The sequence below is a fragment of the Chrysemys picta genome, chromosome 4 (genome assembly GCF_011386835.1).
Source record: "Chrysemys picta bellii isolate R12L10 chromosome 4, ASM1138683v2, whole genome shotgun sequence".
Taxonomy (NCBI): Eukaryota; Metazoa; Chordata; order Testudines; family Emydidae; genus Chrysemys; species Chrysemys picta.
This window is the reverse complement of record NC_088794.1, coordinates 61403906-61431702: the sequence shown is the minus strand read 5'-3', so window position 1 is coordinate 61431702 and position 27797 is coordinate 61403906. Positions and strand designations below refer to the sequence as shown.

The 27797-nt window shown below is 47.8% G+C and overlaps 1 protein-coding gene across 23 annotated transcripts in view; it reads left to right on the top strand.

Moving 5' to 3' along the window:
- Window positions 1–27797, top strand: part of IPO9 (importin 9) — a 257420-nt gene that overhangs the window by 162420 nt on the left and 67203 nt on the right. For 16 of the 23 annotated variants that reach the window (XM_065595104.1, XM_065595107.1, XM_005311758.4 and 13 more), the window contains 4 exons: window positions 5711–5844; window positions 12711–12830; window positions 17316–17417; window positions 20022–20098. In XM_065595104.1, coding sequence (XP_065451176.1) covers window positions 5711–5844; window positions 12711–12830; window positions 17316–17417; window positions 20022–20098 — 433 coding nt within the window. The remainder of the gene's footprint in view (window positions 1–5710; window positions 5845–12710; window positions 12831–17315; window positions 17418–20021; window positions 20099–27797) is intronic. The other 7 variants (XM_065595109.1, XM_065595103.1, XM_065595106.1 and 4 more) reach the window with 1 other exon arrangement.

Genomic DNA, 27797 nt, shown 5'->3' with positions numbered 1-27797 from the left:
TACTGTCTAGACCATCCCTGATAGACATTTATCTAACCTACTCTTAAATATCTCCAGAGATGGAGATTCCACAACCTCCCTAGGCAATTTATTCCAGTGTTTAACCACCCTGACAGTTAGGAACTTTTTCCTAATGTCCAACCTAGACCTCCCTTGCTGCAGTTTAAACCCATTGCTTCTGGTTCTATCCTTAGAGGCTAAGGTGAACAAGTTTTCTCCCTCCTCCTTATGACACCCTTTTAAATACCTGAAAACTGCTATCATGTCCCCTCTCAGTCTTCTCTTTTCCAAACTAAACAAACCCAATTCTTTCAGCCTTCCTTCATAGGTCATGTTCTCAAGACCTTTAATCATTCTTGTTGCTCTTCTCTGGACCCGCTCCAATTTCTCCACATCTTTTTTAAAATACGGTGCCCAGAACTGGACACAATACTCCAGCTGAGGCCTAACCAGAGCAGAGTAGAGCGGAAGAATGACTTCTCGTGTCTTGCACACAACACACCTGTTAATACATCCCAGAATCATGTTTGCTTTTTTTGCAACAGCATCACACTGTTGACTCATATTTAGCTTGTGGTCCACTATAACCCCTAGATCCCTTTCTGCCATACTCCTTCCTAGACAGTCTCTTCCCATTCTGTATGTGTGAAACTGATTTTTCCTTCCTAGGTGGAGCACTTTGCATTCTCTTTGTTAAACTTCATCCTGTTTACCTCAGCCCATTTCTCCAATTTGTCCAGATCATTTTGAATTATGACCCTGTCCTCCAAAGCAGTTGCAATCCCTCCCAGTTTGGTATCATCCGCAAACTTAATAAGCGTACTTTCTATGCCAATATCTAAGTTGTTGATGAAGATATTGAACAGCGCCGGTCCCAAAACAGACCCCTGCGGTACCCCACTCGTTATGCCTTTCCAGCAGGATTGGGAACCATTAATAACAACTCTCTGAGTACGGTTATCCAGCCAGTTATGCACCCACCTTATAGTAGCCCCATCTAAATTGTATTTGCCTAGTTTATCGATAAGAATGTCATGCGAGACTGTATCAAATGCCTTACTAAAGTCTAGGTATACCACATCCACAGCTTCACCTTTATCCACAAGGCTCGTTATCCTATCAAAGAAAGCTATCAGATTGGTTTGACATGATTTGTTCTTCACAAATCCATGCTGGCTGTTCCCTATCACCTTACCACCGTCCAAGTGTTTGCAGATGATTTCCTTAATTACTTGCTCCATTATCTTCCCTGGCACAGAAGTTAAACTAACCGGTCTGTAGTTTCCTGGGTTGTTTTTATTTCCCTTTTTATAGTACTTTTATAATACTATATTTGCCCTTTTCCAGTCTTCTGGAATCTCTCCCGTCTCCCATGATTTTCCAAAGATAATAGCTAGAGGCTCAGATACCTCCTCTATTAGCTCCTTGAGTATTCTAGGATGCATTTCATCAGGCCCTGGTGACTTGCAGGCATCTAACTTTTCTAAGTGATTTTTAACTTGTTCTTTTTTTATTTTATCTGCTAAACCTACCCACTTCCCATTAGCATTCACTATGTTAGGCATTCCTTCAGACTTCTCGGTGAAGACCGAAACAAAGAAGTCATTAAGCATCTCTGCCATTTCCAAGTTTCCTGTTACTGTTTCTCCCTCTTCACTAAACAGTGGGCCTACCCTGTCTTTGGTCTTCCTCTTGCTTCTAATGTATTGATAAAAAGTCTTCTTGTTTCCCTTTATTCCCGTAGCTAGTTTGAGCTCATTTTGTGCCTTTGCCTTTCTAATCTTGCCCCTGCATTCCTGTGTTGTTTGCCTATATTCATCCTTTGTAATCTGTCCTAGTTTCCATTTTTTATGAGACTCCTTTTTATTTTTTAGATCATGCAAGATCTCGTGGTTAAGCCAAGGTGGTCTTTTGCCACATTTTCTATCTTTCCTAAGCAGCGGAATAGCTTGCTTTTGGGCCCTTAATAGTGTCCCTTTGAAAAACTGCCAACTCTCCTCAGTTGTTTTTCCCCTCAGTCTTGATTCCCATGGGACCTTACCTATCAGCTCTCTGAGCTTACCAAAATCTGCCTTCCTGAAATCCATTGTCTCTATTTTGCTGTTCTCCCTTCTACCCTTCCTTAGAATTGCAAACTCTATGATTTCATGATCACTTTCACCCAGGCTGCCTTCTACTTTCAAATTCTCAACGAGTTCCTCCCTATTTGTTATGAGATAAGAAAACCAAAAGGAGATGTTGGGAGAAAAGCAGAGATTTGTGGGATTAGCTGGAAGAGACAGGTCAGTGGTAGAGGAATAGCTTTGCAAGTCATCTGCATAGAAATGATAGCTGAAGCCTTTTGAGCTGATGATCACCCAGTGGAAAGTGCGAAAAGCAAAGAAAGGGCCAAGGACAGAGCCCTCGGAGTGAGAGGGGTGAGGAGGATCCACCAAAAGAGAGAGAGAAGAAACTGTAACAGAGATAGGAGGAAAAACCAGGAGGAGACAATGGGTAAAACTTTCAAAAGCACCTAGGTCACATTTTTAAAAAGCCTGAGGCACTTAGGAGCAAGAGTCCCATTGCTTTCAATAAGTTTTAGACTCATTAAGTACTCAGTTTCTTTTGAAAACAGGACTTAGGCTCAGAAGTTGCTTACGTGCTTCTGAAAAATTTACCCAGTGTCTCAAAACCCCAGCAAGGGTATGATATCAAGATGGATCTACTGTTAAAATCAGCAAAGAGGCTGAGGATGGAGTAAAAGGCCCTGAGATTTGGCTAGGAAATAGTTGTGGGAGCTGCTTCAGTAGAGTGGAGAGGTCAGAAGCCAGATTGCAGGGGATCCAAGGTGGTGCTTAGGGAGTGAATGCTTTGATTTTAGACTGCACATTCAAAGCTTAGAGGTAAAGGGGAGGGGGAGGTAGGTATCCAGAGAGGCATATCAGAGTGAGGGATAGCTTTTTGAGGCTAGGGAAAAGCAGGACAGACTTATACTGTGAGGGTCAGGGATGGGGTGAGCCTGGGGGCAGTGGAAGTACTTGTCCAGTTCTGGCATCAGCATTTCAGAAAGGATATTGCAAAATTGGGAAGAGTTCAGAAAAGAGCCATAAGAAGATTTATGGTCTGAACACCAGCCTTACAATGAGAGACTAAAGCTCAGTTTATTCGGTTTATCAAAGGGAAGGCTAACAATGGTTAAACCATGGGCTAGAACAGGGGTAGGCAACCTATGGCACATGTGCCAAAGGCGGCATGCAAGCTGATTCTCAGTGGCACTCACACTGCCCAGGTCCTGGCCACCGGTCCGGGGGCCTCTGCTTTTTAATTTAATTTAAAATGAAGCTTCTTAAACATTTTAAAAACCTTATTTACTTTACATACAACAATAGTTTAGTTAAATATTATAGACTTATAGAAAGAGACCTTCTAAAAACGTTAAAATGTATTACTGGCACGCGAAACCTTAAATTAGAATGAATAAATGAAGACTCGGCACACCACTTCTGAAAGTTTGCTGACCCCTGGGCTAGAAGTACCTACTTGGGGAGCAGATTTCTGATGAGAGGGCTGTTTAGCAGACAAAGATGTAACAATATCCCATGGCTGGAAGCTGAAGCTAGATACAACTCTACCCCAATATAATGCTGTCCTCGGGAGCCAAAAAATCTTACCGCATTATAGGTGAAACCACGTTATATAGAACTTGCTTTGACCCACCGGAGCAGGCAGCCCCGCCCCCCCCGGAGCGCTGCTTTACTGCGTTATATCCGAATTCGTGTTATATCAGGTCGCGTTATATCGGGGTAGAGGTGTAGTATCAAACTAAACATAGGGTTCACGTTTTTGTCAGTGAGGGTAACTAACCATTGGAACAACTTACCTAGAGATGCAGTGGATTCTCCATCACTTTATATCTTTATATCAAAATTGGGTGTCTTTTTCTAAAAGATCTGCTCTAGCTCAGCCAGAAGTTTTTGCTTGATGTAGCAATCACTGGTTGAAATTCTATGGCTTGTGTTCTGCAGGAATTCAGACAAGATGATTATAATGATCTCTCTGTCCTTTAAAACTTATTTTAAACAAAAAAGTACGGAGAGGAAAAGATATAGGATCACTGGGGCAGGTGGAGAGGTTAGGGTTGGAGAGAAGGCAAAAAACTACTGGGGCTGTGATGGAGAAGGAGGTGAAAGTGTTAGGAAGGGGGAAGGGCAACTTGTCCGGGCTCCCATTTGAGAAGGCTCCCAAGACAAGTGGTGGTGCGACTTGGCACCCAGGGTTGCAGCGCCTCTCAGGTCTGGCTCGGTGGCCCTTCAGTCACAATGGAGGGGCAGCTGGGCTAAACCTGAATGATGCCATGACCCCACTTGCTGGGAGTAGGGACCTGAGCCCAGTCTTGCAGAACAGGAGCCAAGCTGCTGCTGCAGGTTGAGTGTGTTGCAGACTCAATCTTCAACACCCCCACCCACCCCCCAAGACCTCCCCTCAATGGTCATTTTTTGGAAGGATAGGGGACTTCAGTTTCAGATTTTGTCCTGGGCCCCCAAAATCTTCTGCAACCTTGGCTGGTACAGGGCAAAATGAGGGGTGATCCCTGTGGACTGAATTTTCTTTTTGAAGAAGTATGCAAGTTTTTGTCACACAGGGCATGTGAGGAGGAAATTTGATTTGATTGACCCATTTGATATAACCGCTTATGTCAGTGAGCATGTGACTTTTGTGTGGGTTGTTACTGTCTTGAAGTTATGAATAAATTGAAGCTTTAGTTGTATGGCTAATTTATTACACCCACTATACCAGCATTTATCAAATGGGGGGTGCCGACCTGAAAGGGGGTCACAAAACTGTTGTAGGATGTTTGCGAGAGTAGCGGCTGCTGGCTGGGCAGCCAGCTCTGAAGGCAGCACCACTGCCAGCAGCAGTGCAGAAGTTGGGATGGGATGGGATGGTATTGCTTCTGTGCAGCTGCAGAAGTATGCGGTGGCATGGTAGGGAAAAAAGATTGGAGAACACCTGTACTATACCCTTAGTGCTTTGAGAAGTTGGGGTCAAAAAAATGTTTTTTTTAATTTTTAACACATTAGTCATATTTGAAGAACACGAAAACAAATGTGTGCAGAGTCACCAGCCACTTCTACCTTATAGCCGTGGTCCTCTTCCTCCTACCCTGTTCCCTTTTGTTGTTGTCTTCTCTCATAACATCAAGACTGTTTATAGACTGTAAACTTCTGACCTGGGACTGTCTTATTTGTTTATCAAGCACCTCACACATTTTGGGCCCAATGTGCATAATAATAGGGCTTTTGAATGAGTAGATGGGTCAGAGGTTGGGACAATAGCTATGAAAAGAATTGGGGAACCTTAAACAATCTTCATCATACCACCTTGACCAAGTTGTTGGCCTGCCATGATTTTTAAGAGGGGGGGGATTGACTCTTGGAATTGGGGCAAAGCAGGGGTAATGCGAGTCCTTTGTGGTGGATGAAGCAGGGGAAGAAGCCAAGAAGGAGGAGCTCATGTCCCTGAATATCTGCAACTGGAACTTCAGCCCTTTTCATGAGCTGAATAAGTGGGTGTACGTGGAATATTTTTTCATTTTTGAGTTTATGTACAACTATAGTGAACTGAACTTTGAAATAAAGCCTGTAAACTGAATAAAGTTATATTTGGTTCATGAATTTTGGATTATGTATAGGACCGAGGGAGACTCATGCGCTACACTTTTCCTCCTCAGCTCTGTAGCGTTGTGTAAACTCCTCCAGTATGGTATCAACAGTGATGACAAGCGCCTGCAGGACATTAGGGTGAAGGGTGAAGAAATATTCAATATGGATGAGGGAATACGCACACGATCCAAATCAGCCAAAAGTAAGTAATCAGATTGCTCTAACAGGGTTGGGTCTATAAATATTACCTTGTGGCACACTTGGAAAGCCTCTAAAAGATTTTCTAGGTCTCCTGCAGTTTTGTTGGATATGTTGCTATATAGAAAACAGACATTTTTTTTTATTGGAACTTGCCCAAAGTTAGCAAGATTAATATACCTATTAATTGCTTACCAAATTCTTGTTTGGGTTTGGGAACATTGTTCTTACACTTCTAATTTAAGATTAGGGGAAATTAGAAGGCTCATGAGGTATGGAGCCCTTCACTGCTATGTCACTAGATCAAATTCATTCCTAGCTGAAGGACCTAAAATTGATACCGTCGGAGTGCTTGGTAACCTCTGTGAAATGAGCTTTCAGTGGACAATATTGGTAATCACAGTAGAGGAAATGAAGGACTGACTTGCCCAATGAGACTGAAGTTACCACCACTAGGTGGTAGAGGAAACTTTACATCAGGGGCATGGCTCATGGGAGTGGGGGGCAGCTTAGTAGAAACTTGCACTATGGTCATGCTCTCCCTAAAGGACTTCAGTCTCTAGTGCATTCAGCCCAGCATCTTTAATCAGCATTACATTTAATTTAAAATAAGTGTTTCTCCTGATAGGTTGGGAACCCACTGGCCTAGACTATTTACCATTGTGGGCTGCATATGCAGCTCTCTGTGTTGTGTGGGCTTCATCCACACAGTATATATACTACCTCTGCGGCCCTGAGGATGTCACATGGGCTGCAGCTGTGTGCTAATTGGGCCCTGCGGGCTAAGAACTACTGGTCTAGGCTTTTTGGTGTGTTTCCTTTGTAGAGCTCTGTAGTAGTAATTGTATTGTGATAGGCCCTAGTGGCCCCTGCACTCAGTTGGGGGAGGGCACTACACACCCATGAAAAAACGTTCCCTGCCCTGCAGAGCTCTCTAGCACCTTATTGTTCTGGGCCCAAGGATCTGCTCACAGGTGACAGGATTGAGATCTTAGAAAGTAATAGGTGGAGTGCATTGGGGAATACAGGATGTAGGCAGCAGTTGCAACACACTTGCTGTCTCGTCACTGAAAAAAGATACAGGAATTTTGCCCAGCAAGTGGGCAGATGGGGCCTAGACGAAGGAGGACCTGGTTAAACTGCTGGTACTGGAGCAGCTGTATGAGCAGTGCCCATCCGACCCGAGGTTGTGGTTGAGGGACAAAAAGCCAGAGAACCTATGACAAACAGGGCGGCTGGCCGATGAGTTTGTGAAGAGCCGGTCAGGGAGTGGCAGGGAGGAGTCCCAAAGGAACAGGCCCGCCGCGATGCAGAGAGAGTGTCACCCTGGGACCTCCCAGAGGGAACATCCGGCGTCAGGGACAACCGACCGGTTCGAGGGGACCAGGGCACTGAAGTGACGCTGGCCCGGCCCGAGGTGGTAGCTCCAGATCAGGTGATGCCCAACACCTATCTAACCCTGACGGGTCGGCAGAACCCCATTCAAGGTGCCCGTGGCGAGGGTACACCTGAAGTGGGGGGCCAAGGAGGGCCCCAAAGAAGTGGGGGTGCACCACCATTTGCCCACTGAGGTGCTAATGTGGGGGGGACCTGGAGGACTGGCCAAGCAACTCCCAGGGTGCCCTGGTCGCGACCCATAGCCAGAGTCGGCGAAGGGCACTGTGCCCTGACAACGGGGAGGGTGCCATGCCCGAGGCGCAGGACTCTAACCTGGTGGGGAGGGAACGCCCAGGGACACAGTTCAGGGAGGCTGGGCCTTCAGACCCAGCCGGCGAGAGAGAGCAGGTGGCCATCCCTGTCCCAGCTGCTGAGTTCCAGGCCGAGTTGCAGAAAGATCCCTCCTTGCGGAAGATAAGGGACCTGGCCGACCTTAGTGTGGTACCAACCGTGGGGAGAGATGGCTGGAAAAGGTTCCTGTGGGAGAAGGGGTTCCTGTACCGAGAATGGGCTCTCCCAGGGAAAATGGAGTCGGGGGGGATCAAGAGGCAGCTGGTGGTACCCCGGAAGTATCGCCGCCAGCTGCTGTACCTCTCAGGGCTCCAGGGAACCTGGTATACCCAAAAAGAAGAACAGGAGTACTTGTGGCACCTTAGAGACTAACAAATTTATTAGAGCATAATAAATTTGTTAGTCTCTAAGGTGCCACAAGTACTCCTGTTCTTCTTTTTGCGGATACAGACTAACACGGCTGCTACTCTGAAACCTGGTATACCCAGCAGAGGCTGCTACGGAACTTTTACTGGCCTGGGGTCTTTATTACCGTCCGACAGTACTGCCGATCCTGTGACCCCTGTCAGAGGGTGAGGAAGGCCTGGGACAAGGGGAAAATGGCTTTAGGACTCTTGCCCATCATAGAGGAGCCTTTCCAGAGGGTGGCCAAGGTCAAAAGGGGTGCTCTGAACCAAGAGAGCCCGAATCACAGACCTCCAGACTGGAACGCTGGGAGAAGACTCCAGCCCAGTTTGAATCCCAGGGGTATTGGGGGCATGGGCCGCATAAGCCTTCCCACATGCGAACTACGAGTGTCATCGAGCACACCCGTCCTAAGGGGGGGCATGAAACTGGAAGGGCCTGGTGTAATTCTCACCAAGGAATGGGAGGGATGTTGGGGCATCCCTGGGAACGTTGGTAGGTTCGAACTTCCCCAGGTCACTGGCTGAAGTGACCCCACTCAGTTCGGTCTCAAAGGGGGGAGAGATGTGAGAACTGGGACTGTTCTTAATGTGGTCTTTGAATGCTGAGTGGGGAGTGTGGCTAGGACGGTCTGCATTGGGGAATGGGAAACTGGCCTTGAGGGAAGATACCTGAGCATGTAACGTGAGAACCCAGGAGGGGGCTGGGACCAGGTGACACTTCTGCCCGGGAAACTGAACAAAGGCTGGGGGAGAGACGCTGGAGGGAGTGGAGGTTTTCAGGAGCTGGCTGGTAATGGAGGGAGCCCAGACGGGGCTCTGCCCCTCCCCCCCCAATGGGGCTGTGGTGCCCCGGGACCAAGAGATGGACCTAACTGAGGGGGTCCTGTTGGCTGTGCCTGCAAGACCTGTCTTGGACTGTGTTCCTGTCATCTAAATAAACCTTCTGCTTTGCTGGCTGGCTGAGAGTCATGGTGAATCGCAGGAAGCCGGGGGTGCAGGGCCTTGTGTCCCCTCACACTCCGTGACAAATTGTTTGAACAGTTTTTTGTTTGGTAAAGTAACGTTGATTTTTGTAGTGTTTCTGCCCCTGGGTTTTAGTGAGAAGGGGTTACTGCTCCAGGGTGACTATGCTGTGCTATGTGTTGGCCAGGTACTCATTTGAATGACATGTGATGATGCCAGCTTCTGCTCCCATGGAAGTCAGTGGCAAAACCCTGATTGGTTTTAATAATGGTAGGATTAAGTCCCTAAATTAAAGATTGGGTTTGGGACCCAAATGCTGATCCTTAGCATCATTCTAGACTGCCAGGCTAAAGCAATTTCTCAGCATTGCTATGTCTGAGTTACTGTCACATGTCACAAATGTTCATTAGACCCTGTTCTTTAAGTGAGGCCCTGACTCGTTATTTGAAGCTTTCAATTTTATCCACTTTACAATCCAAGTCAGAAACTTTACCTTTATTCCAATATTTAATCCAAATAGAACTCCCTTTTTTAATTATCTAACAATCAAACAGAACTCTTGAAAATCTGGTTATTACTTAAACCTTTTCCCAGTTCTTTTTGATTTTTTGGGCTTGATACAGAATTAGTAAGTATTTTGGGTCCTTCCGCTATCTTTTTTTTTTTTTTTTTTTTGCCTTCAGAGTTTTTGTTTCATGCATTAGTGTTGCATAACCATGAAGAGGAAGGTGGGCATGTAAGAATTGAATGTGCACAATTGTTAAATTTTGATGTAACTTTGGTCCTGCTCGGTTTGTTGTATTTAAGAGGTTTATTAATCTGAAACTAATGTCCTAAAGAGCGTTCAGATGAAGCAATTGGCTACACATTTATATTACCAGTAGCACCTGAGACCCCAACTGAGATTGGAGCCCAGTTGTGCAAACACATAAGAAGAGTCAGTACCTGCCTCAAATAGTTTACAATGTAAATAGATAATACAATATTACTTCTACTACCGTACCCTTTATCTCCATTTTACAGATGGAGAACTGAGATGCATTTGTTCCATCATTAGTTAAAGTCTCTTTCTTGAGTGCAACTCTTCAGTATTTGCCCTTACACTTTTTACTGGTGTTAGACAGTTAATGGAGTTGAAATTCAGATTTGGTTGATACAAGATTTTGTCTTCCAGGTGCTTCATCAACTTCAGACAGAAAATAAGAATTTTCAAAAGTGTCTAGTGACTTTGGGTGCCTCAGTTTGTGGCTGCCCCACTGGAGATGTATTATAGGAGTCCGGCGTTCAGAAGTGCTGATTGCTTGTCCCCTTGTGTGGCAAGTTGGGTTCCCAAAATCACTAGTCTCTTTAGAAAATCTTAGCTTAATAAAATTTAGTCAGTAATTGTGATGACAATCAAACATTTTAATATTGGTGAAAGAGGACTGAAGTCCTCCTGTATTGTATTGTACAGGCAGCTGCAGTGCAAGCTTCTTACATGCTGCCCTGCCAGCGCAGCTCAGCCTTGACTTTATGTACCGCATTTAGAAGTAGGATATTGTTTTTGTCCTTATTTATGAAGAGGGGACTTGTAGGACATTCTACGTAGACTGTCAAGCAGTTTTCCAATAGTAATATAGATACTACTCCAATGCAGTATAATTCCAATAATCTTGTTTTAAGTTATAGATTGTTAAGCTTTTGGAATACAGTAACTCCTCACTTAGTCGTCCCATTTAACATTGTTTCATCGTTATGTTGCCGATCAATTAGAGAACATGCTTGTTTAAAGTTGCACAATGCTCCCTTATAACGTTGTTTGGCAGCCGCCTGCTTTGTCCACTGCTTGCAAAAAGAGCAGCCCATTGGAGCTAGCTGGTGGGGGCTTGGAACCAGGGTGGACCGGCAGCCCCCCCTCTCAGCTTTCCACTCCCCAAGTTCCCTGTGCGGCAGCTGCAAAGCAGGCTATCAATTGCTGGGCAATTCAGCTGTCCTTCCCCCCGGCCACTGCCGTGTGCTGCTCCTGCCCTCTGCCTTGGAGCTGCTCCCAGAAACCTTACTATGCAGGAGGGTGGGGGGAAGTGGTGGGCCAATGTCAGGGTGCCCCCCATTCCTTTACCCCATCTCCACAGAGCGGGGCAGGGGGACACACGACAGGGCTCAGAACCGAGGGAGCTTGCTGGCAGCAGCCGCTGTCTCAACTTGCTGATCTACTTAAAAAGGCAGTGTACTTAGAGTGGGGTCAGCATACTCAGTGGGGGCAATGCGCGCCCCTCTCTCTCTCTCTCTCTCTCTCTCTCTCTCTCTCTCTCACACAGACACACACGGTGCCATGCTGTCTCCACTTCCTCCATTTGTGCTGCCTTGTAGAGTGTGAGGCTACATTAACAACAATGTGTTAATTCTTGAAGGCTCAGCCGAGTGTTAGTGCATCATTTAGCAGTAAGGCATTCCCTGGGAAATATCCCACCCTCTTCCAACCTCTGACTTCACCACCACAACCAAGCTTCACAATCATCATTGCTGTGTACAGTATTAAATTATTTGTTTAAAACTTTGTGTGTGTGTGTGTGTATGTGTATAATATATATATATATATATGTCTTTTGTCTGGCGAAAAAAATGTCCCTGGAACCTAAACGCACCCCACCCCCGTTTACATTAATTCTTATGGGGAAATTGGATTCACTTAACATCGTTTTGCTTAAAGTAGCATTTTTCAGGTTAACATAACTACAATGTTAAGCGAGGAGTTACTGTGGTTACTACTTTTGTTTTGTCTGTACAGTCCCTATTGCACAGGTGCCCTGATTCATGATTGGGGCCCCTAAGCATTACTGCAATACAAATAATTCATTACTTTGGTGATTTGACCTGGACTGGATTTGAATTAGTAATCTAGATCTGGAAGGCTCTGTATTCCATGACCTGGCTTCTGAGCCCTATTTCCCGCCAAGGAAATATTTACACTTTAAAATAAATGTTGAACACAGTTCTTGTGGCCTTTAAGAAACCTGTTTCAAGGACCGTTTGATATGTCTTTTGAATTCACAACCTGAGATGATATAAAGAGTGGACATATGAGCAACATGAGAACTGTGTTTGCCACCAGTAATGCCCATAGGGAAAGAAAAAGGGGGGGAGGGATAGCTCAGTGGTTTGAGCATTGGCCTGCTAAACCCAGGGTTGTGAGTTCAATCCTTGAGGGGGCCACTTGGGGATCTGGGGCAAAATCAGTACTTGGTCCTGCTAGTGAAGGCAGGGGGCTGGACTCGATGACCTTTCAAGGTCCCTTCCAGTTCTAGGAGATGGGATATCTCCATTAATTAATTAAAAAAAAAAAAATTAATTAATTAATTAAAAAAATGAAGTTGGAAAGGCTAATAGCTTTAACCTAGTTCTTCAATGTTTGGCCTGTCAGTCATTTAATGAACAATAATCATCTTTAGTTTTGTCCTTAAAGTCCCAGTGTGATTGCTAATTGACTAGCTGAAGTTTCAGATTGTCCTTGCTTAACTAACATAACGTACTATTACACCTCAGTGTTTTCTTAGTTCAGAGGATTTGACACTTGCCTTGTTTATATATATGTCCAATGGTGCCAGAATATCTGCTCAATGGTAGTAGTTGAATGCAGCTCTCTGAGAAGAATATTTTCATGTAAAAGTATAGTTCTGTTCAGTGAACATTTCCAGCATGTATTGAAACAGGATTGTTTTAGTGGCTTTGAAGATTCTTATTTAGTTTGTTAAAAGGCAAAGTTATCTATGTATTCCTTCCTCTGGTCTTACAGATCCTGAACGCTGGACAAACATTCCATTGTTAATTAAAATCTTAAAATTAATAATAAATGAACTTTCTAATGCAATGGAAGCAAATGCATCTCGCCAGACAGCTGCAGACTGGAGTCAAGGTACGATACTGGGGTGGCTTTCTCCTTTCAGATGGTGAAGAATGAATGGAGTAGCTGAGCTGCTAACAAAAATATGCAATCTCATTAAAATTAGCTACTTTACTATACTAGAGAATTGGAAGGTAGCAAATGTTGTACCTATATTGAAAAAGAGCTCTAGAGCGATTCGTGAAATTACAGACCAGTCAGCTTCACACGTGTTCCTGGTAAATTGGTCAAAATGATAGCTGAAAATAGAATAACTGATCTGGAAGATTACAGAATGGTAGGGTCTAATCCACACAGTTTCTCCAAAAGAAACTTGTGCTGCACTAATCTGTTAGAATTTTTTGAATGTGTCAAAGTAGTGGATAAAGGAGGAACCGCGTTGACATAATCTAAACTTTCAAAAAGCACATTGACAAGGTCCAGCTTACAAGGTTGCTAAAGAAAATAGTTATAGGGCAAGGCGCACAGTATTATTTTTGATCTAATACATGGTCAGTTTTCATCATGGCACAAGGTGAACAGCAGCATGCCTCAAGGTTCTGTGCTAAGACTCGTTTTTAATGAAGATCTAGAAAAGGGGGTGAGCAGTGAGGTGGCAAAATTTGCACGAGTCACCCAAAATTATTGAGCTCTCGCTCAGCCAGAAGGTATTTGCTGAATGCAGAAATGACTAGATGAATTTATCTGGCCTCTGTTATTTAGGAGTTCTGATTAGATTATCCTAAGAGGTCCCTTCTGCCATTAAAGTCTGTTATTCTGTGGCCCATTTCATGTCCCTAAGCCTGGTTCCCTGGAGGGGGGGGAACCTTTGGACCAGATACTGGTTCCCAAAACCATGTTCAGCTCTAATCGGTCTCAGAGTGGGAGCTAGTTGACACAGCCCATTACCATGGAAAAGTGTGCATTTCCATTGGTGCCAAAACAGGTGACTCGGGGCTTCCCCAGTGTTGGTTTCCAAAGAACCCTTGGCCTCAGTGCCTGGACCCTCAGAATCCACCTTAGAATGGCATTAAGACACTGGTGCTGACCCTTTTCCCTGGCTGCCAGCACATAAGACCAAGGTACCAAATGGGTGCTGAATGTTCCTGATGGGTATCACTCCAGTCCTGTGTTTCTGCTTCTGTCTGCTGCTCCTCATACCAAGGAAAGTAGGAGTAAGAACAGGAAGGAGGACCCCTGAACAGGACCACCCTAGAAAGAAACAGGAAAAGAGGCATTCTCACATTTCCTTAATTCAGAGGATTGCACCTCAGATTTGAAGACACTAATGCTAGGGGTCAACTTGACTGGGAATGCCTAGGGACCAGAGGTGTGCACAAGGGGGGGACAAGCAGGGGCACGCCCCCCTCATAATCTATGTCCCTGCAACCTGGAGAAGGAGGAAGCAACAGGGCGGCTGGCTGCCAGCTGAGCTGCTCCTCTCCCCACCCCTACAGCTGCTGCTTCTCCTTCCTTGCTGCTGGAGTCCTACACATTGACTCTGCCGCCACTCCCCAACTCACCTCCATGGGCAGTCTGCAAAACAAGCAGCAGTGGTGGGACTCCAACAGCAGGGAAGGAGACACAGCAGCTATAGGGTTGGGGAAAGAAGATCAGCCAGCCGTCCTGTGGCTTCCTCCCTCCTTGGGTTGCAGGGACATGGAGAGTGCTGCTGCCAGGGGGAGCTGCTGCCTCCGCACTGCTGGGCATCCTGAGAAATCTTGGGGGTGGGGTCACGTGAGCCTTTCATTTTTGTGTGTCTAACGTGCCCCTCCAAAAGTGGTCAGATTTAAATTCCTGCACATGCCCCTACTAGGGACTCTCCAAAGGGCTTTTTATGTGCAGATTCAGTTATCCTCCCCCTTCAGAGTAGAGGTCTCCCTCCCTAACTCTCTAAGCTATGAAAAGGTTCAGAGAAGAGCAACTAAAATGATTATGGATTTGGAATGGGTTCCATATGAGGAGAGATTAAAGAGGCTAGGACTTTTCAGCTTGCAAAAGAGGAGACTAAGGGGGGGGATATGATAGAGGTATATAAAATCATGAGTGATGTGGAGAAAGTGAATAAGGAAAAGTTATTTACTTGTTTCCCATAATATAAGAACTAGGGGCCACCAAATGAAATTAATGGGCAGCAGGTTTAAAACAAACAAAAGAAAGCTCTTCTTCACACAGCACACAGTCAACCTGTGGAACTCCTTGCCTGAGGAGGTTATGAAGGCTAGGACCATAATAGGGTTTAAAAGAGAACTAGATAAATTCATGGAGGTTAAGTCCATTAATGGCTGTTAGCCAGGATGGGTAAGGAATGGTGTCCCTAGCCTCTGTTTGTCAGAGGGTGGAGATGGATGGCAGGAGAGAGATCACTTGATCATTACCTGTTAGGTTCACTCCCTCTGGGACACCTGGCATTGGTCACTGTCAGTAGACAGGATACTGGGCTGGATGGACCTTTGGTCTGACCCAGTATGGCCGTTCTTATGTTCTCTATGGTCTGACTTTCTGGCAGGAGTTTATATTTATAATTAGGGCCCTACTAAATTCGTGGTCTATTTTGGTCAATTTCCCAGTCAAAGGATTTAAAAATAATAAGTGTCATGTTTTCAGCTATTTAAATCTGAAATTTCACGGTGTAGTAATTTTAGGGGTCTTGACCCAAAAAGAAGTTGGGAGGTGGGGAGGGAGTCCTGACGTTCCCCTGGTGTTATCTGGACCGGTGATCTCCTAGGTCACTCCAATCCTCGACTCTCGGAACCAGCCTTACCCTGCTCTGCTGTGAGAATCCCCACTCCCGGGCTGTTCAAGCACAGCCTCTGGCATGTAAGCTGCTCCCAGCAACGTGACTGAGCACTTTTGGCCAGCCGCTGCTTGGATTGTGCAACCGAATGACACTAGCCAATATCTCTGGTCCCAGACACAACCCTAGGAACCTCAGTCTTGCAGTGTCCAGTTATGCCCGCTGGACACTGCAAGCTTATATGAGTAAGAAATTGATATGTACTAGGCTTGTTATCCCAATGGGAGTCTCTGACACGCTTCAAACCAAACGCACTGCTTCAGGTAGAATAAACAAACAAATTTATTAACTATGAAAGATAGATTTTAAGTGATTATAAGTCAAAGCATAACGGGTCAGATTTGGTCAAATGAAATAAAAGCAAAACGCATTCTAAGCTGATCTTAACGCTTTCAGTGCCCTTACAAACTTAGATACTTCTCACCACAGGCTGGCTGTTTGCCCTTTAGCCAGGCTTTCCCCTTTGATCAGCGTTTCAGTTGCTTGGTGGTGGTGTCTGTAGATGGAGGTGGAAGAGAGAGGAAGAGCATAGCAAATGTCTCTCCCTTTTCGCATGTTCTTTCTTCCCCCTTGGCTTTGCCCCCCTCCTCCTTCAGAGTCAGGTGAGCATTACCTCACTGTAGTCCCAAACTGACCAAGGGAAGGGGCATGACTCACTCGAGAGTCCAACAGATCCTTTGTTATTGCCTAGGCCAGCGTCCTTTGTTCCTGTGAGACTGGGCTGGGTTTGTCCCATACATGCCCTGATGAGGTGTGAACTGCCCCTCTGCTCCTGGAGAGTTTTGCCTTGCCTTGTTTTAAGCCATGAGGACACATTTTCAGCCTCATAACTATATACATGAAATTACAGCCTATAACATTACTATAACAACAATGCTCTGTGCATAATGAGCCTTCCGAAGACACCCGACATGACAAACTTTGCATTGGGTACCACACAATCATTTTATAAGGATGAACATGGGGGTGCAGAGTGTCCCGTCCCCCCCCGAGGCACAGAGCGTCACAGGCGGGAGGTCACAAGGTTATTGTAAGGGGGGTTGCAGTACTGCTATCCTTACTTCTGAGCGGCTTCTGGCGGCAGTGCTGCTTTAGAGCTAGCTGTGCAGTTGGAGAGAAGCAGTTGCTGGCCAGGATCCCAATTTGAAGGTAGAGCCACCGCTAGCAGCAGCACAGAAGTAAGAATGGCATGGTATGGTATTGCCACCCTTACTTCTGTGCTGTTGCCTGCAGAGCTGGGCCCTCAGTCAGCTGCCAGCGCTCTCCAGCCGTCCAGCTCTGAAAGCAGGGCAGAAGTAAGGGTGGCAATACTGCAAACACCCCCCCCCCAAATAACCTTGTGACCCACCCACCCCACAATTCAATTTTGGGTCAGGACCCCCAATTTGAGAAACACTGGTCTCCCCTGTGAAATCCATAAAGTATAGGGTAAAAGCACACACAAGACCAGATTTGACGGGTGGAGACCAGATTTCACAGTCCGTGACACATTTTTCATGGCCAAGAATTTGGTAGGACCCTATTTATGCCTGGATTCTATCCATTGACTTTAAAGATATAAGCATGCCAATACACTGGCTTCTCTGATCTGTACACATGGGCATAATTCATTTCTGCTCCTGTACTGTTTAATAAGGGACTGCATATTCTGTGGGTAATGTTTATCCGTCTCGAACTGGTATTTTCTATGTGGCTTTAAGATGCTTTTTTTTCATCAACAGATGACTCCAATGATATGTGGGAAGATCGGGAGGATGAAGAGGATGAAGATGAAGGTTTAGCTGGACAACTTTTATCAGATATTCTTGCCACAAACAAATATGGTAAGCAGAACAGTTACGTTCACTGTTCAAAAGGTCAAATTGCGTAAAGAACATGCAGCTCTGAAAGTTACATTTCTCTTGACAGCTGCTCAGTATATAGTATGGAGGGCAGGGAAATAACCTGGAATGGAAGACACGGGAAAAAGGGAAGAGCAAAAAATACATCCTGGAACAGAGACTGTATGTTCATAGGCTAGAAGATATCAAATAACAGAGCACCTTTTAAAAAGAAGAACAGGAGGACTTGTGGCACCTTAGAGACTAACAAATTTATTAGAGCATAAGCTTTCGTGGACTACAGCCCACTTCTTCGGATGCATATAGAATGGAACATATATTGAGGAGATATATATACACACTTACAGAGAGCATAAACAGGTGGGAGTTGTCTTACCACCTCTGAGAGGCCAATTAATTAAGAGAAAAAAAACTTTTGAAGTGATAATCAAGCTAGCCCAGTACAGACAGACAGTTAGATAACAAGTGTGAGAATACTTACAAGGGGAGATAGATTCAATGTTTGTAATGGCTCAGCCATTCCCAGTCCTTATTCAAACCGGAGTTGATTGTGTCTAGTTTGCATATCAATTCTAGCTCAGCAGTTTCTCGTTGGAGTCTGTTTTTGAAGTTTTTCTGTTGTAATATAGCCACCCGCAGGTCTGTCACTGAATGACCAGACAGGTTAAAGTGTTCTCCCACTGGTTTTTGAGTATTTTGATTCCTGATGTCAGATTTGTGTCCATTAATTCTTTTGCGTAGAGACTGTCCGGTTTGGCCAATGTACATGGCAGAAGGGCATTGCTGGCACATGATGGCATATATCACATTGGTAGATGTGCAGGTGAACGAGCCCCTGATGGTATGGCTGATGTGATTAGGTCCTATGATGATGTCACTGGAATAGATATGTGGACAGAGTTGACATCGGGGTTTGTTACAAGGATAGGTTCCTGGGTTAGTGGTTTTGTTCAGTGATGTGTGGTTGCTGGTGAGTATTTGCTTTAGGTTGGGGGGTTGTCTGTAAGCGAGGACAGGTCTGTCTCCCAAGATCTGTGAGAGTAAAGGATCATCTTTCAGGATAGGTTGTAGATCTCTGATGATGCGCTGGAGAGGTTTTAGTTGGGGGCTGAAGGTGACAGCTAGTGGTGTTCTGTTATTTTCTTTGTTGGGCCTGTCTTGTAGGAGGTGACTTCTGGGTACTCGTCTGGCTCTGTCAATCTGTTTTTTCACTTCAGCAGGTGGGTATTGTAGTTTTAAGAATGCTTGATCGAGATCTTGTAGGTGCTTGTCTCTATCCGAGGGATTGGAGCAAATGCGGTTAGATCTTAGAGCTTGGCTGTAGACAATGGATCGTGTGGTGTGTCCTGGATGGAAGCTTTTGAGGCTCAGGGTTTGTCTACACTTAAAATGCTACAGCGGCATAGTTGCGCCACTGCACTGCTTCAGCATAGACACTACCTGTGCTGAGAGAAGGGATTCTCCTGTCAACATAGGTAATCTACCACCCCAAGAGGCTGTAACTAGGTCAACAAAAGCATTCTTCCATCAATGTAGCGCTGTCTACCCGGGGACTTTGGTCAGCTTAACTGCGCCACTCGGGTGTGGATTTTTCACATCCCTGAGCAATGTAGTTTTGCTGACCTAATTTTCTAGTGTAGACCAGGCCTCAGTGAGTCTCAAGTACTAATTCGGCTTCACAACACTGTCATGAGGCAGGTATAAATATGGTTTACAGATGGGGAAACTGAGGCTCAGAGGTGAAGTCACAAAATGAGTCTGAGAACTGAATAGAACCCAAATTTCCCAACTAAGTCCTGTATTCTTGTAGGAAGAATTTGTGTGTGATCCTGAAGTGATAGGTATTTAAAGGGAAAGGGAGCTGTGGCTATATGATCTGGAGGGTTAAGGAGAAAAGGTAGGTGTATAATTTGAAGAGAGAATCTTACTTGGTACAGCTAAGGCAACTTAAATGAATTGTTTCGCTGCACTGGCAGAAGCATAGGAGACTGAAATCTATCATGATGCATTAGATCTGCCGCAGATAACATGGCAAGACAAATTCATGTAGGTAGCTTTAATGAGTGGGAAACTTATCCAGGTTCTTTTGTAGCCCAAGGAAAACTTTCTTCAACCTTACCATGTCTCAGTGAGAGAGGGACTTGTCTCAATATTCAATGGAAGTGTTTCCTGTGTGACTGTAGTGCATGAAATGTAGCTAATGAAGGATGTATTTGTGTCAGGAACTGAGGTGGTAAGCCAAGGGTATCTCAGTTTGGAGCAATTAATTTCATGTCACAGTACAAGATCACTAATGTGTGCACATGTTTGTACATATAAGGAATGACAAACACCTGTGTTGTGCTACTTGGATTCTTGTCTCAGCTGTGAGACAAGGCTCCTGGCCCTCCTTATTCTGCCATTCTTCACTGCCCTCAGTTCTGTTTTATTTAAAATAAAAGTTGCTAGTTCCTTTTAAATGGAATTTTTATCCAAAATTACACTTCCTTGTTAAAATCTCTTGGAGTTAGGGGCCTAGTGAGATGCATCCTGAAAGAGTAGCCAGCTTGTCTTTCACTATAAACACCCATGCTTTTGTGTTGCCAGATGAGGATTACTATGATGATGATGAAGAGGATGATCCAGATGCATTAAAGGACCCCCTTTATCAAATAGATCTACAGGTGATGTATTAGAATGAGTTTTGCAATCTGATTCCTATTGCCTATTTATTCTAGTTATTCATTATATTTTACTTTCTTATATAGTATCTGTAACAAAATGTAGAGCCCCCTGAGCACTGAAAGGAGAGTACATTCTGTATTTTTATTCAGTTCACTGGAATTGCTCTGGAAGTGCCAGAGGATGCATATTACTATTATTTGTATTACTATAGCACCTAGGCAGGGACCCAGAACTCCATTGTTCTAGGGGCTGTGCAAACAGAACAAAAAAACAGCCCCTGCCCCAAACACTTTCCAGTATAAGACCAGAGACAACAGATGGATACAGACAGACAGGGGAGCACACGGAAATAATGGTCAGCCTGGTGGGCAGTGGTCTCAGCACATCAACAGCATAATTTAATTTTCTTCTTCGAGTGATTGCTCCTGTGTATTCCACAGTAGGTGTGCATGCTCGCCACGTGCTCCGGTGCCGGAAGTTTTCCCCTTAGCAGTATCCGTAGTGGGGAAGCACTGCTGCGACCCCTGGAGTGGCGCTGATATATCGCGCCATAAACGGGGCTGCGTGCTCCCCCCACCCTCAGTTCCTTCTTGCCGTCAGTGAAGGTAGTCGGAACTTGCTTCAGCCTTGGCTGCAGCGTTATCGCCTTAGTGGTATCCAGTTCACTGATCTTTCTTGCTATTGCCGGGCTCGGGGCATGCCCCGTGGCCCGGGCTTCAAGTTGTGCGACCCTTGTCGCAATTCTATGCCCCGGAGCGATCCTCACTCGGAGTGTCTTTGCTGTTTGGGCGAAGCTCACATTAGTGAGAAGTGTAAAATTTGCTGTTCCTTCAAGCTGCGAACAAAGAAGGAGCGTGAGCTCCGACTCTGAGCTCTCCTAATGGAATTGGCATTGGCCCCGACCCCGCGCCGGGCACTGTGCCTTCAGCGCGTAGCAAAGCGCCTCCGGTGCGCCGTCCTGATTCCACGTCCAGTACCGCGTCATCGGTGCGCAGCGAGGCGCTGTCGACGAGCCGGCACCGCTCCCCTTCTAAAAAGCAAGGGAAGACTCCGTGGCGCCGGGAGAAAGAACGGGGTGAGGCCAGACCCGTGTTGGGCAGCCCACGATCCCCATCGGGACCGAGACCTCCGACTCGGGTGAAGCAGAGTAGTCCGGTGCCGTCCACGCAGGCCTCTCCAGAGGTGAGGATGCCTTCGATGCCGGAGGCAGCTCAGGCCGCGTGCGACATCCTTACGGTTCCAGTGCCAGGAGTGCCGCCTCAGTCGGGCCCCCAATCCTGTGGAAAGCTGCCTTTAAGTACCCATCAACCTTCTCCGGACATCTCCAAGGTTGAGGCGCCATCCCGGCTTGAAGGGCCAACCCGCGGACCGAGGCATGTTTCCACACCGCAAGCAGGGTCGTCTGCGAGCGAGTTTAACTCCTCCACTCCTGGGGACCGTAGAGCAGGTTCCAAAAGACGTCATCGCTCCTCTTCGAGCTGTGCCCGCAGGGACAGGTATCGTTGTCGTCGGCACCGGAGTTCATACTCCGGCACCTGCCATGGAAGGCGCCAGGCTCGGAGTTCGTCCCGCGAGTCCCAGGCACTGAGGCGTCGTGGCCTTGGGCGCCGGAGAGAGTACAGGGACAGTACCCCCTACTCCTATCTGTCCTCCTCCAGAGGCTAGAGAAGTCATGTTCGGGACCGCCCCAGCCATTCATACGGCACTGTCCGTTCGTCCTGAACCTCTGCTTCGGCACGCAGCCATCCCTCGTCAAGCTGCTCGGTGCCGCAGGACCAGCTATCCCTTCCGGGCCCCCTCTTGTCCCAGGGCCAGGCCGTTCCCTGGCAGGGACAGTGGTGCCAGTGGGCACCGTGGCCCCAGGCACCAGCACAGCCGGGACCCCACTCCGTGGCGGGAGCGTCCCAGGCCCAGCCGACGGCATCACCTTGGCACCGTGATGAAGCAGTGGGCACCGACCCTCCGGCACCGGCTCGGGCCCAGGATCAGGATGTCGGACTACCGGTACCGACGACACCGCAGCACCGACCTCCTCGGCACTGGATGACTCCGTGGCTGCCCTTCCTCCTGTCTCTCAGGAGGATTTCAAAGCTCACCAGGAGCTGCTCAGGAGGGTGGCATCGAACCTCCAGCTCCAGGCTGAGATGGAGGAACCCTCAGACACATTGTTCAATGTCCTTACCTCCTCGGCGCCGGGGCGTGTGGCCCTCCCGTTTCATCAGGGGATGGCCAATATTACCACTGGCCTTTGGCAAACTCTGGCCTCCCACAGCCCTATCTCCAAAAAGGCCGAGCGAAAGTACTTTGTGCCCTCAAAGGGGCACGAGTACCTCTACTCTCACCCAGCTCCGAACTCTCTATTGGTGGAGTCCGTTAACCACCGGGAGAGTCACGGCCAACCCGCCCCCACCCCCAAGGACAAAGACGCTCGCAGGCTGGACTCCTTTGGAAGAAAGGTTTATTTGTCTGCGAGTTTTCAGCTCAGAGTGGCCAACCACCAGGCACTCTTGAGCAGATATGATTTTAACCTTTGGGGGTCCCTTCCCAAGTTTGAGCCCTCCCGCCACGAAAAGGACAGGAAGGAGTTCCGGGCCCTGGTGGATGAAGGTGCGGCAGCGGCTAAAGCAGCACTCCAGGTGGCTTTTGATGCGGCGGACATGGCCGCCCATTTGATGGCTGCGGCCGTCTCCATGAGAAGGGCATCCTGGCTTTCGCTTTCTGGGCTATCGGCTGAGTCCCAGTCAATCATGCAGGACCTACCATTCGACGGTCGGGCCCTGTTTGCAGACCAAACAGACACGCGTCTGCACGGGATGAAAGACTCCCGTACCACCCTGCAGACGCTAGGCCTGTACGTCCCGCCGGCCAAGGACAAGCCCAGGCCTCTCACCTCCACTCCCCAGGCTCGGTACAGATATGAGCCCCCGCCTAAGAAGCAGCGGGAACAGAGGCGTCGGTCACAACGCCAATCCCGTTCAGCCCCTCATCCGGGGCCCTCTAAGGCCAGGAGGCCAGGGAAGCGGCATTTTTGACTGCTTGCGGGGGGTCACCTGGCCTGTTGCCAGGTTAACCCCCCCCCAGTTAATAAAGTTCAGGTTTGCCAATCGTTTACCTGCCTTCCGTCTGCAGTGGTTCCGTATCACTACGGACCGCTGGGTCCTCAACACTGTATCCCTGGGGTACAGGTTGCAGTTTGTTTCGCCCCCTCCCAGTTGCCCTCCAGCCAGGGAGTCGGCGGGGGACCCGGAGCATGCGCTCCTTCTAGATCAGGTGGTACAGCGCCTCCTCTCCCTGGGAGCCGTGGAGAGGGTACCTTGGGAATTTCGGGGCAAGGGAATCTATTCCAGGTATTTCTTCAGCCCATCCTCGATCTGCAGAAGCTCAACCAGTTCTTGGTTCACCGCAAATTCCGCATGGTGTCCCTAGCCTCTATTATTCCTTCCCTAGACACGGGGGATTGGTTTGCAGCGCTGGACCTCCAGGATGCCATCCACATTTTTGAGGGTCACAGGTGCTTCCTCTGTTTCCTGGTGGGTCAGGACCACTACCAGTTTACGGTCCTCCCCTTTGGCCTCTCAACGGCCCCCAGGGTCTTCACAAAGTGTATGGCGGTGGTAGCAGCCCACCTCAGGAGGAGAGGGCTGCAGATCTTCCCCTACCTGGACAACTGGCTGCTCAAGGGCAAGTCCCGGTCCCAGGTGCAGCAGCAGATAACCTTCCTGCTACGCATCTGCTCAACTCTAGGCCTAGTGGTAAACGAGGAAAAATCCACGTTAGTACCCGTCCATCACATAGAATTCATAGGAGCGCTGCTAGATTCCCAGGGGGCCACGGCCTCCCTCCCAAGGGACAGGTTCGAGGCACTCAAAGACCTCATCGCCTCAGTCACGGCCTTCCCGGTGACCATGGCATGGGTGTGCCTTCAAATCCTCAGCCACATGGCTGCATGCACCTCGGTGGTGCGACATGCCGGGCTCAGGATGAGACCCCTTCAGCTCTGGCTGGCCTCCCAGTACTCGCAGGCCAGAGACGACCTAGACAAGGTCATCACGGTTCCGCCAACGGTGGTGGCAGGCCTGCAATGGTGGTCTCTCCCGAGCAATATGCTCCAGGGGGTTCCCTTCCGCGATCCCCCTCCCGCACTAGATCTAGTGTCGGATGCCTCGGACCTGGGCTCGGGGGCCCACGTGGGGGGGCTTCAGGACCCAGGGGTTGTGGTTGTCCGAGGAACTCGCCCTACACATAAATGTCAGGGAACTCAGGGCAGTGTGCCTGGCGTGCGTGGCTTTCCGCCAGCGTTTACAAGGGAAGGTGGTCAGAGTCCTCACAGACAATACCACTGCAATGTATTATATCAACAGGCAAGGGGGCACGCGCTCCACGGCCTTATGCCAGGAAGCCCAGCTCCTGTGGGAGTTCTGTATAGTCCATGACATCTTCCTCTGAGCGTTCCACCTGCCCGGTGAGAGCAACACGCTCGCGGATAGCCTGAGCAGGGTGTTCTCACAACAACACAAGTGGTCTCTACGCAGGGAGGTAGCGGAGTGGATCTTCCTACAGTGGGGTACTCCCCAGATGGACCTGTTCGCCACCGCCCAGAATTGCCTGTGTACCAAGTTCTGCTCCAGGGTGGGAGAGGGCGAAGGGGCCATGACAGACGCGTTCCTGCTCAGTTGGTCGGGGCCCCTGATGTACGCCTTCCTGCCCTTCCCCTCATAGGCAGGGTCCTACAGAAGCTGAAATCAGACGGGGCAAGGATTATCCTGATAGCCCCGGATTGGGCCCATCAACATTGGTACGGGACCTTACTGCAACTCTTGGCAGCCCCCCCTCGCAGGCTGCCGCTCCACCCGGACCTCCTCTCCCAGGATGGAGGTAGTCTCCTCCACCCCAACCTGACCCCTCTGCACCTGACAGCATGGATGCTCCGTGGCTAGATGCGGAGGAGGGGAGGTGTACTGAGGCTGTTAGACGGGTTCTGCTTGAGAGCAGGAAGCCGTCCACACGGAAGTCCTACCTGGCTAAGTGGTATTGGTTCTCCATATGGGGAGGGAGAGAGGTTCCTGCCCCGCGTCTGCTCCGCTCCAGCTGGTCCTGGATTACCTCCTGTCCCTTAGGACCCAAGGGCTGGCGCCCTCCTCGATCAGGGTGCACCTGGCAGCCATCTCGGCTCTCCACCCTCCGGTGGTGGGACAGTCCGTGTTCTCCCACCACATGACTTCCAGGTTTTTAAAGGGTTTGGACAGAGCGTTCCCTTATGCTAGACCCCCAGTTCCACCTTGGGACCTGAACCTGATACTGTCATGCCTCACGGGGCCTCCCTTTGAGCCCTTGGCCACATACTCCTGGTCCCACTCATCTGAGAAAGTGGTGTTTTTGGTGGCTATCACCTCAGCCCGCAAGGTTTCGGAGCTTAGGGCGCTGACCTCTGAACCCCCATATACGATCTTCCATAAGGGGAAGGTCCAGCTTCGCCCGCACCCGGCCTTCCTGCCAAAGGTGGTCTCCGCGTTTCATATGGACCAGGACATCTTCCTGCCAGTCCTGTGTCCTAAGCCCCATTCCTCCAATGTGGAACGACGCCTGCACATGCTAGATGTGCGTAGGGCGCTGGCCTTTTACTTAGGCCAAACAAGGCCATTCCGGAAATCCCCTCAGCTTTTCATCACATCGGCCAAGCGCATGAGAGGGCAACTGGTTTCCACCCAGTGGATCTCCCGCTGGATTACCTCGTGCATACGCACGTGTTACGACCTGGCAGGGGTTCCCCCGCCTCCTATAGTAAAGGCTCATTTGACGAGAGCTCAGGTCTCGTCAGCTGCCTATGTGGCTCATGTCCCTATTCAGGACATCTGCAGAGGATGTAATCCTCTGTCCACACCACCTCATCACACTATGCGATCGTCTCCCAAGCAAGGGATGATGCCGGGTTTGGTAGGGCGGTGCTCCGCCCAGTTAACCCTTAACACTTATCATTTAGAACTCCTACCCACCTCCGTCAGGTATAGCTTGGAGTCACCTACTGTGGAATATACAGGAGCAATCACTCGAAGAAGAAAGGACAGTTACCTGTTCCGTAACTGGCATTCTTCGAGATGTGTTGCTCCTGTCTATTCCACATCCCACCCTCCTTCCCCTCTGTCGGAGTTGTCTGGCAAGAAGGAACCGAGGCTGGGGGGAGCACACAGCCCCTTTATGACGCGATATATCGGCGCCACTCCAGGGGTCGCAGCGGTGCTTCCCCACTACGGATACTGCTAAGGGAAAAACTTCCAGCACCGGTACACGTGGCGAGCACGCACACCTACTGTGGAATAGACAGGAGCAACACATCTCGAACGCCAGTTACGGAACAAGTTAACTGTCCTTTCTTTGTCATCAGGGAAAGGAGAGTTTTTAGGAGGGATTTGAAGGAGGCTGAGGTAGCTTTGCAGATGTTTATGGGGAGTGCCTCCCAGTTGAGAAGGCAGCTGGAAATAAACACCAAGGCTCTTGTTTGCAAATTTAACCAGTGGGCCATGGAGGCTGGCATCGTGAACCAGCTGGAAGCAAGCAATCAGCCTGATTGCAATTGAGAGGTAAGGAGGGTGGAGATAAAATCCCTGAAAGTGAAGACCAGCAGTTTACATTTGATGCAATAGAGAAGGGGGAGTCAATAGAGGGATTCAGAGGGGTGATGTGGTCAAAGCAACAAGCTAGGAAGAAGAGGTGCTTTCTATGACTTACCTCTTCTGCAGGAATGACCTATGACTTAGAAATGTATTTTTTTAAATAAATTAAAATTAAATTAATGGAGATATCCCATTTCCTAGAACTAGAAGGGACCTTGAAAGTCATCAAGTCCAGCCCCCTGCCTTCACTAGCAGGACCAAGTACTGATTTTGCCCCAGATCCCTAAGTGGCCCCCTCAAGGATTGAACTCACAACCCTGGGTTTAGCAGGCCAATACTCAAATCACTGAGCTATCCCTCAATATATATATATATATATATATATCTTTTTATGTGAAAGATAGAAATTGGATTTGAGTGAATAAACCTTGTAGCATATAGGACCAAGTGTCTGTGCTAGAAGTCAAGTGCTCAAGTTAAAAAAAAAAAAAAAAAAATGCTAAAATCAAGGCTGCATGTGCAACATTAATTCTGGCATAGTTTGTGTCTCTGTAGCTCCTCAGCTTTCTCTGACTTAATTATCCTAAAGAACTGTCATCTGAAAATTCTGCCAGCTCACTGTGCCCACCACCCCCTTTTCTAGTTTGATATATTAAACATTGGGCCTACTGTGGAACTTGGAGGCACTCGGCTGTTAACCTTTGTGAGTGATTCATGACAATACTTTGCCTCTTGCCTTGAATGCTTAGATTCTTTAATAGCCTGTTAGGATGGACCTTATCAAAGACCTGTCAAAAGTTTAAATAAACTGATTCATAGATTTTAAAGTACAAAGGGACCTTTGTGATCATCTAGTCTGACCTGTATAACACAGGCCACAGGACTACCCTTAATTAATTCCTGTTTGAACTACAGTATAGATTTTTGAAAAAGTTTTTGGTTTTAGTTTTGGAGAATCCACTACAACCAGTGTTTAATTTGTTTTTTTAAAAAAATAAAAAGATCCCTGGTCTCAAGCAATAAAGATGGTGTCTGCCGCACAGCATGACCTCGCAAGCATTGTACGTGTGAGGTCATGCCTTGCACG